Source organism: Corvus kubaryi, unplaced genomic scaffold (genome assembly GCF_017639235.1).
Source record: "Corvus kubaryi isolate FWS band 111438036 unplaced genomic scaffold, C.kubaryi_AGA036_p1.0 74, whole genome shotgun sequence".
In the NCBI taxonomy this organism is placed as follows: domain Eukaryota; kingdom Metazoa; phylum Chordata; class Aves; order Passeriformes; family Corvidae; genus Corvus; species Corvus kubaryi.
The window spans coordinates 18,459,605-18,470,063 of NW_024582061.1; the positions used below are offsets into that span (position 1 = coordinate 18,459,605).

At 41.6% G+C, this 10,459-nt stretch overlaps 1 protein-coding gene across 4 annotated transcripts in view; it reads left to right on the forward strand.

Annotated features, from left to right (window-relative positions):
* The window catches only part of GRIN2B (glutamate ionotropic receptor NMDA type subunit 2B), a 241,102-nt gene that overhangs the window by 208,454 nt on the left and 22,189 nt on the right, over positions 1-10,459 (forward strand). For all 4 annotated transcript variants that reach the window (XM_042050518.1, XM_042050517.1, XM_042050519.1 and 1 more), the window contains exons 11-13: positions 3,783-3,943; positions 6,852-7,039; positions 8,836-9,074. In XM_042050518.1, the coding sequence (XP_041906452.1) occupies positions 3,783-3,943; positions 6,852-7,039; positions 8,836-9,074 (588 nt within the window). The remainder of the gene's footprint in view (positions 1-3,782; positions 3,944-6,851; positions 7,040-8,835; positions 9,075-10,459) is intronic.

A 10,459-nucleotide genomic window follows, 5' to 3' on the forward strand; every position in this document is an offset into this window, starting at 1 on the left:
AGCTCCCAGCCTGTGTGTTTATCGCTCTCCAGAGAAGGAAGATTTCTGCTCTCTGACTCTGAGAGGTTACTTTTCCAAAGCTGGGGTCTGCTTTGCACTTAGTGCTCCGTGATTTCAGTTGGTGGACTGAGGGGTTGAAGAGGCAGGCAGCCACTGGGTTCTGAACATAGACACCTTGTATCGCAGAGCTACTCCAGCCCTTCAGGCATCCTTGGTGTCTGCTTTCCACCCCCATCTCTAGCATCCACCTTCACAATTGATGTGAAGCAAGTGGGACTTCTTTCATGGGTGAAAGGATGTGCACATCACCTTGAGTACATAAAAGGGGAACATCTCACAACAGAGGTTCCATGGTGAATCAGTGGGAGGATGCAAGTGGGATACACCTCTGCCTGGGGCTTTTTGGGTGCAGGACTGCAGCTGAGCCCTGCTGGTTCCCTCACAGGCAGTCACCCCTTGAGGTAGGTAGATCTGGGCAGCAGGACAGGTCTCCTGCTACAGGCAAGTATTAACATGGGGCTCCTACAAGTGTGGACCCTGTACAGCTGGGTTTTCTCAGCAACTGGTATAGTTGCTTATCTTCCCTTCCCCTATTATCACCACATTTTTTTTTGCCAGAGCCTCAAAGGACTCCTCTTTGCAGATGCCTGGGGTAGAGTAGTTGTGACTCAGGGCTCTGACAGGAGAAATATTTGCATAAAATAATGGGACCATTCTCTCACTGATCTACATTCTGAGCCTTTCTGTCCATATCTGTGGTTGATTCCACAATGTTGTCAATGTTTACTGCAGCATTGAGATTACCTCTGCACAGGCTTCCTCCATGTAATGGCCCCTGTATTGTTCCTCAGCTTCTCCATCATGTCTCAGACTCCTTATTGACTGATCTGCCAAAGAGCTCTGCTTCCCTGGGGATGATACTTATGATCCAGGCCCACTCTCCCAGCCCCTGGGAGAAATCAAATAAGTGGCTTTCCTTACTAAACTCTTTGACAATCTGTCAATTAACTGTCTTCCTTACGGATCATCTCCACACATTCCTCTACTGTGTTGCCAGGAGGGAACACACTCCTTTCCCATCTGTCCCATGAACTTTCTGGGAAGGCTTGCATGTCTTCTTGTTCCCTCAGTATGAGCTGTGTAGGACAGAAGCTAGTGTAGTTAGAATGATGCAACAGTTTTTGACGCTGGAGAGCTCACTGGGGATCCCTCCATGCCTGGACTGAGCTGCACCTGCTTACTGCTAAGAAACAAATGTGGGGCTTTTTGAACTGCTATCTCCTGTCAGAAAGCTGCATGCATGTACTGCTATTACTTCTCAAATATGGAGAAGTAGCTGCTTATCTCTGGCTCCATGGGCTGTGGAGTCAGCTGGACATTGGTTGCTTTCAGCGTTGTAAACATCAAGCCAGGTTAGCTGGGGATCTGTGTTCCTCTTAGGCACTCAAGCTAAAATTGTCTGGTGTGGGTCCCATATGGATCCTTTCATATCGTTTCCTGTCTTGCTGTCCACCAAGCTATGGCTGAAGTGTGTGTGCATGTTGGTGTGTGAAGAATAATTTGCATTTGAAGATCTGTTCTGACTGAGGAATGAGCAGGAGGTAAGGATTGGTAAGTGAATGAGTAGTACGTGAATTTGTAGAAGTCATCAACCTGACTTCTTTCTCTAGAAATGTGCTTTTCCAGCTGCTAGAAATAGGCATTTCCTAAAAGAGAAATGTTTTCATTTATTTATTGATTGTCCAGGAGATTAAAAATTGAATCTGGAGCCTTTTTCCCGTGGCTGCTATTATGGGCTCTGGAACACAGTGGGGACAAAGGATAGTTCAGAGTTGGGATTGTTTCCCTTACCACAGCCCTGCCTGACTTTGTAATCCTTCTTACTCTAGTTTGTAGACATTGTGATGGAGGTAGAGATTGTGTCACTGGGAATGGAGGGTGGAGGTATAAAATGGACATGCCAAAACTCAGTCACACCAATGTTGGTCAGGCCTGCCTGATGCTTGTATTCTGTTGGAGGGCTCTGTGGGAATGGGAATGTCCTGTTTGCCTTCAAGGCAGGGTTCTGCAGCCTCTGGGAAAGCAGGTTGCCCACGCTGCAATCTCCTGGTTTAGCATGTCAGGGGAGAGACTGTGTTTCTTTGTGTCTGGCGTGGCAGTGCCCTCCTTGTGATGGGTCCCCTAGGCTGCTGCTTTAATCAGCTTAGTGAAAAAGAATAATTTTAGCATGCTGCGGTGATTTTTCTCCCATCAAAGTTTGCTTTCATTACAGTCTTTGATAGATGTGAGTTTGTCTTCATTCGTAGAGGGTGTGACAAAGTTCTAAGAGACACCTTATTGTCTGTTTTATGCCATGTGAAACTTCTGTTTTGTTGGTGATGCACTAACCTGAGTTCAGAAAAACAGCCCTGATGTTTTTTACTGGCTTAAAGCAGTAGGATACATGTTGTCTCTCACACACTCACATGCACATTCAAGCTCATCTTGCCATCCAGACTGGAGAGATGAATTGCCTAGTACAGAGAAACAGGTGAAGAGTGTTCCACACACAGCTTCTAGCTGTCCTCATGGCTGAGATGTTATGAGTGAGATATACTCCTTTAGGGGCTCTGGCCTCCTCAGTTGAGTTGACCAAGTTCCCAAATGGCTTTAAGCGGAGCTCAAGAACAAGGCTCATCTGCATGTGTTTTAAACTAGAACTGTCTGTAGATTGCAGCCCTGTAGAAGGTGGCAGTGCATGACTGCACATATTCATGTACCAGGTGAACTACTGGCATTAAATGGGTTTGGTCTGACCATTAGCATGTTGTCAGCGTGGTTCTCAGGATCATGCAAATACACAGTCACAGTTGGGAGTCAAGAAAGAATACCAGGCAAGCTACTGCTTGATATATCCTGAGAGGAGGAGGCTTCTTTCCCTTTAATCTACCTTTGCATCTTTACTGCTTATTCACTTCCTGGTTTGCAATTCTGTGCTCCTTCTCATCTACTGCTTCTAGGGGTTTTAAGCAGTCTTGATAATTGACAGTCTAAACTTTACTGCTCATAAAATCCCAGAGAGCATTGATTATGACTTGAGTTAAGCAAGTGGCATATAAAATCTCACAGTCTTGCAGCCGTGGGGGAATGTTATGATGAATGTATTTCTTGTGAGCGGCAAAAGCTTTGGAGTGTTCTGCCAGCTCTGTTCCGGGCATCAAATGTTACTAGTAACTTGCAGCCACTAACAGCATTTCATTTGGGACATTTGCCCAAAACTTTGAAAGCTGATCATGCGTTTGGTGAAGTGGATGTGAGGTGTGCTGAGAGGCATCTCTCCTTATTAATTACTTTTCTACTTCTGTCAGAACTAGGAAGTGCAAAGGCATCCGCAGAGCTGAAAAAGATACTTCTTAGGAACTAAATGACAGTTTGTGGATAAAAAGCACATCACATAGACTTTATTTTAAACCTTTTCTTGACAGTGTTCCAGCACCACTGTTACATTTTCCCTTTCCTTTCTCCTTTTATCTAACCTCCTATTTAATCTCTGATCACTGACTATTTCATGCACTTAATCCAGAGTAGACAAAAAGAACAGCTTGCTCAGATTTACTTCTTAGGCATTAACAGGAGATATTTGAAATGTTGATGTTTGAAAACACTGAAATATAATGTCTTCTCAATTATGTTTTCTACATGATAGTAAAATAAAATCAGAACTACCTTCCGATATTCTTCCAACCAGATGACTGCTTCAATCTGAAAGATTGTGAGAATTGTTCCTTTTTCTGTCTCTTCAGTTCCAGAAACCAAATGACTTCTCACCCCCTTTCCGCTTCGGGACAGTTCCCAATGGCAGCACGGAAAGGAACATTCGCAACAACTACCCTGAAATGCACGGCTACATGGTGAAGTTCAATCAGAGGGGGGTGGACGACGCCCTGTTCTCACTGAAGACTGGGTAAGTCTTTCTTACATGCTCCTTTACCACAGACTTTTTGCATGCTTGTCTGGAAAATTTTATTTTTAAGGTTTGAAAAATTAGCCTCTATTATCATTCCATGGTTAAAAGTATAGTAAGACCACACATAGCACAGTAGCACAGGAGAGTAACTCTGTGGTTCTTTTTACCAGTTTTTTCTATTGCCATCTCTATAAGAGTTTCTGGTTTTGCTGTGTTTATAAGAATAAAAAAAAAAAAAAAAGAGCATCTACTGTATCCCTGTGTACATAATCCATGTGTGTATTGGTCCCAAAGACCTTGCTTCATCAAGATGTTTCATGCTGATGGGTTTTTATGCATACAGAAGAAAAGCTCACGGATCTCTGTGGACAAAGTTTTTTTGCGGAGCATTTATATTGTCATCTGGAAATTCCTTTGTTTTCTCTCCTTCTGTGTTTAAAAGATTATGCTAATCAGGAAGCTGTCAGACTAATCCCACCCCAGTGTATCACCACTTAATATAATGTAATGGAAGGTAGGCTTGAAGCAAGTAGTTTGGAAGTAGCCTACTCACTGGAATATTTTAGTATCAAGGGCTAAACAAAACATTATTTGAATAATAAGGACATATAAAAAATGTAAGCATTTCCTTGGGTAATTTTGGAAATGTGGGAAAATTTGTTAGTGAAAAGCATGCTTGAATAGCTCATCCTATTTTAATAACAGCGGATCTGCAAAGGAACTAGCTCAAAATGACATTTTGCAAGCCTTTGTGCTTTATAATTAAAGACCTCCTCCCAGAGCTGACCATTTTAGTTGTCAGAGCCCAGCCCCAGTGAAAAAAAATTTTTGCTTACACTCATGTTGCACTATGAGAAAGTTCATTCCAAAGCACAACTTAAGATGTTTAGCCAATTTAATTACTAGATTGAATATTCCTAAACCTGTTTGCCAGGTTCAGAGGTACACAGCCCATTACAAATGGTTGTACCATTGTTGGATATCATCCTGGGAAGATGCATTTGCCAGGATAGTCATCATTCAGGAAATAAATATTCACTGTCCTGGAAATATATGGATGAAATAGAATTCATCACTTGTGATAGATGTCATCCTGGCTTCATATTTACTCTTGGACAGACTTCCTCACAGATAAGCACTTGAACTGAGATAATCACTATCCTGTAAATATATGTACAGGAGGTGTATTGTAAACATAGTGTGTGAGAGAGAATGTGCAACCGGAAGGTCTTAGGTCAATTATCAAGAAGTGTTTCATTTCAGATCTAGTGGGAGGATTTACTCATCAGCTGTCTTTGGGTATGTGGAAGATGGAACCTCCTGAGGCTGCCCCCCACATCCAAATCAATTTGTTGCAGTGTGAAAAGGCTCTCATCAGGCTGTTGTGCTCTCTACACAGCCCATAATGGGGATTTCTCTGTGTGGAAACAGAATTTTTGTTGTGATTTTCAGCTGAACAGTCTTTAACAAAGACCAATTCAGCATGGTAAACCATAAAGCTGCTGTTGTAGCCCCTTGACATTGGTAAAGATCTGGTAGTACTTTTCACAGTAACTGAGGGGTTAAACATAATGTCCTGACTATATATGATTTGAAAAAGATACATTTTTCTCAGCTAAGTCATGCCAGCATTTGAATTGGAGAAAATACTTTCCTTACTTCAGTCCCTACTTTGCTATCTAATATTGATAAATTTTGTAAGGCATTTTAGATTCTTTTGAGATGAAAGGCAGTACAGAAATATAAGCTATTCTTAAGAATATAGATCCCCTTGACTTCCTCTTCATTCATCTTTATCTTGCAGTATGTTTGTATTCCAAATTTTCTTTCAGATCAGAAATTATGATTACCAAAAAGTCAGAAAGAAATAGATGATCCTCATTTAAAACCCAGATTCACCTGTAAGACAGCTTTAGGCTTAGATTTTATTTAACTATGGTGAAGGTGAAGATGACACACCTGAAGGATGGGATACCATCCAGAGGGACCTGGACAGGTTCAAGAAGTGGGCATATGGGGATCTCATGATACTTAACAAGGCCAAGTGCAAGGTGCTCCACTGGGGTCAGGGCAATCCCCGGTGTCAACACAAGCTGGGGGATGGAGGGATCAAGAGCAGCCCGGCTGAGAAGGACTTGGAGGTTCTGGTGGGTGAGGGGCTGGACATGACCCAGTAATGTGCACTCCCAGCCCAGAAAGCCAATTGTATCCTGGGCTGCATCCAAAGCAGCTGGACAGCAGGGTGAGGGAGGGGATTCTGCCCTTCTGCTCTGCTGAGACCCCACCTGCAGTGCTGCATCCAGCTCTGGGGCCCTCTGCACAAAAAGGACATGGGACTGTAGGAGCAAATCCAGAGGAGGCCACCAAAATGCTTAAAGGGATGGAGCACCTCTCCTTACAAGGAAAGGCTGAGAGAATTGGGATTGTTCAGAAGAGAAGGCTTTAGTGTGACCTAATTGTGGCCCTCATGAAGAGAACCTACAAGAGAGCTGGAGAGAACCTTTTTATAAATGCATGTAGTGACAGGACAAGGGGGAATGGTTTAAATCTGAAAGATTAGATAAATTAGATATCAGGAAAAAATTCTTCCACGTGATGGTGGTGAGGCACTTTACTGTGAGGTGATGAAGTTGTGGATGCCCCATCCCTAGAGTGTTTGAGGCCAGGCTGGATAGGGCTCTGAGCAACCTGGTCTAGTGGAAGATGTTCCGGCCCATGTCATGGGGCTTGGAATTAGATGGTCTTTAACATCATTTCCAACCCAAACCTTTCTATGATTCTATATAAATATTGCAGTCCATCTGAAAAAGGTTAATTTCTTCCTTAGCTGCCTAAAAGCACCTTTGAATTAATACAGATTTTATGTTTTCTGTACTATACCCTCTTGTTTCTTGCATCTGTGCAGGAAGTTGGATGCTTTCATTTATGATGCAGCAGTGCTAAACTACATGGCTGGCAGAGATGAAGGCTGCAAGCTGGTGACGATTGGGAGTGGGAAAGTGTTTGCCTCCACTGGCTATGGCATTGCCATCCAAAAGGACTCAGGCTGGAAGCGCCAGGTTGATCTTGCGATTCTACAGCTTTTTGGAGATGGTAAGTGAGAAGAAAAAGAAGCACTGAAGTTTCCTAAGAAATACCAAGTTTTGCGTGTAAGAAGTGAAAGTTTCTAGCTCTGGTGCTTCAGATGTGAGTTGAGAACATTAAATTATTAATGGGGTTTTTTTAGAGTCATCACACCAAAAATGTGAGGATGTCACTTCTTTCATGTTGTTGTTGCAGGGTAGCGGTATCATCAAAAGCAGTGCTGAAAGCACTAAAGTTTTCATAGAACAAGCTCAGATGTGTGTTTGAAAAAGCATCTTATGTGAAGAACGTCTTGTAAAAACAAGATTTCTGGTGTGAATTTTTCACTACCTTTGAGGTTTTGCCATGACCAAACCCACTAATTATACTGGACTGTCTGTGGTTATTCCATACTTTATAGCTCTAGACAGGATCAATCCATGCAGGGTTTACAGAATTAAAGGATAAATATTTCTGGATGAATGAGCTAGATCAGATTTTCCAAAACCTCAAAAAAAACCCCAAAGCAAAACAACAAAAAAAAGCCAAACAAGGAAGAACTTGAGACTCAGAAGCATATTTTGGAGCAAGTTTTTAATTAGAACATTGTAGTTACCTAATACACCTCTTAATTTACAGAGAAATTGCTGGTATTAACAAAAATTATTTATGGGAAAAGAAATTCATTCTTAGGAAATATTTTCCCGTCTTTCCATTTCACATTACATTTTCCTGTGTCCTTTTTTATAAATAAATAAAATTCACAGGTTATTTTATTTATAAGTATTCTTTTTTTCCCCCTGAAATCTGAAAATAACATCATATTATAAATATGGAAAGAACATAACTTGACATACTTCAGAAAATTGGCCACCTGACAGATAGGTTGTTCTGTTTCTTAAAAAGCCTAATATGTGCTATTTCAGAGAAGAACATAAGTTCTCCACAAAGCTTCAAAGACTCTGTTGTGGTACTACTTTAATACATGGGGTTTTTTCCCCCCGCCACTGGACTGGAGATTGAAAATGCGAAAAACTAACTTGCCTAACAACATGAAACAATTTGTCATCCTGCAAAATTAGTTTGTTCTGAATGTCTCAATATATGTGTGTGTGTGAGCGTTTACCTCTCTCTTGCCTCTCATGAAAAGGACCATAATGGTAGTAAGTGGTGTATGAAATTAGAGTACAGAGCCTTTGCTCCTAGCTGATACAAATTAGAAAAATTTTTGATTGGTCAAAGCCCTTGGAAGTGTTGAATTTGGACAAAATTGAATGGAAGAACAATGAGTAAAAATACTCAAATATTTTTTGGAACATTGCACCTAGTTTTAATGAGCTGTGGATATGATGGGAAAAAAAATTGATTGAAAACAATCATTTTTATGAATTCTGAGTTGGAAATATACAATGTTTTCATCTAGAAATGATTAATTTTTGTCTACCAATATCAGTCACTAATTTTCCCCTTCATTGACTTAATGAAAGTGGAAGTTTGTGAGGCCAGGTCTTCAGTCATCTGGTGGACAACTGTTTCAGGATCTCAGTGTTCACATCCAGCAACTGTCATAGCTGTGTCCTGTGGTATACCTTGTTGTGGCTAATATTAGGCTGTGGAAAAATCCTGTTGACTTTCCTGTGACAAATAGCACTTGCCCTCATCGGAAGGGCAGTCAGGATATTTTATGGATATTGTAGATGTGGAAAAAGAACGTGGGGACTGGAAATTACATTAGATCAGCTTCTTGCTTTGTCTGCCCCAGTTTGAGCTCTTTAGCCATTGCAGGATTATCTAATCTGTGTCTTTCCTCCTGTCTATCTTTCCAGGGGAGATGGAGGAGCTGGAAGCTCTCTGGCTCACTGGCATTTGTCACAATGAGAAGAACGAGGTTATGAGCAGCCAGCTGGATATAGATAACATGGCAGGTGTCTTCTACATGTTGGGAGCAGCCATGGCCCTCAGTCTCATCACCTTCATCTGTGAGCATCTCTTCTACTGGCAATTCCGCCACTGCTTCATGGGCGTCTGCTCTGGCAAGCCTGGTGTGGTCTTCTCCATCAGCAGGGTGAGTTCCATTAACTGTCAGGGAGGAACAGAAGCTTTATTCAGACAGTCCTAGGTACTGGAGATGGGAATATCCACCAAGACTGTCTAACACACAGGTGGCATAGGGTGGCAGTCTGCACAGTGTCGTCTTTGCACTGTTAATGCTGCAAAAATGTGCTAGCTTCTTCTGTGACATCTCTGGTCTCTGCTGGATTATGGTTAAGGAAATGGAAATTTCACATGGAAATGAAAACACAGTAAAAGACAAGTTAACTGTTACTGCTTTCTTCTCCAAAGTGAGTTGTGAGGAGGCCAAATTTGGGGACCCCCCAAATGTAATCAAGTAATGACAGATAATATTATTAGAAATTTTGGAGTTTTACATTGTCCTCTATATTACAGCTTTTCAGCTGACCTTTTGTTAACTAGAAGTGTGCCTTCATTGACAGTCAGAAGTCCTTAACCAAAAGCCATGCCCTGAACCATGTAGAAATCCTTCCACAGAGGATGACCACATAAACTTAGCTTTATGCAAATCTGCCGTAGGGTACAACATTCATGTTTAAAGCAGATTCTAGCCATTTCTGAGTCATCTTCTCTATTAGTGTTGCTAGCAGTATCCCATTTGGAGCTTTATTTTCCTTCTTTCAAGCTGCTGGCCTTTCTCCTGATCCATTCTGAAGTGAGGTCAAATCTTGGAATTTTTTAGCTCAGCATCTGATGTAACAGAATTTACTTTGATTGTACAAGGAATATATAATTGCTGCGTAACATATTGAAGAGAAATGACAAACGCTTTTGAGTGCAAGGGCACAGCCTCTCTTCTATACTGTTAGTTTGTAATGTGGTTTAGTCTGGAGATGAGGTAGGGCATTGTGTTTGGTAACCCTTAGCTAAGAACAGATTCTTTCATTCTGTGGTTATCTGCTAGACCTGGGCCAGGTTGATGTAAGGTCTGAAAAGTGTTAATCATCTGCTAGCTGCTGAGAATCCATGATAACATGATGTGATGGTGTCCATTTCACAACTGACATTAATCATCAGGCACTATTTGGCAGGTCAGGGAATAAAGGAGCCCCTTTCATTCTGTTCTTAGGGATAGCCCTTGCAAACAGTCTGTGTCATGGGTCAAATGAGCTTGTGGAGAATGTGGAGGAATTGGGCCCTTCTGTTGTCTGATTTGAGGTTGAATAGAGGACTTTTGCTTTCGGGGACGTCAATTTGGAGCCTGTTATCACTTTTAAATTTAACAGAATGCAATTAAAAATTCTATTGTACCTCAGTCAACCAGACGCAAAAGACCTAAATACCTATTCAACAGTTCTGCTCTTTCTCTGTTTCCTTCTCTAATCTGTACTGGTGATTAATGTAGCTAAGTTTATGACAAACGAAGCTGTTCCCTTT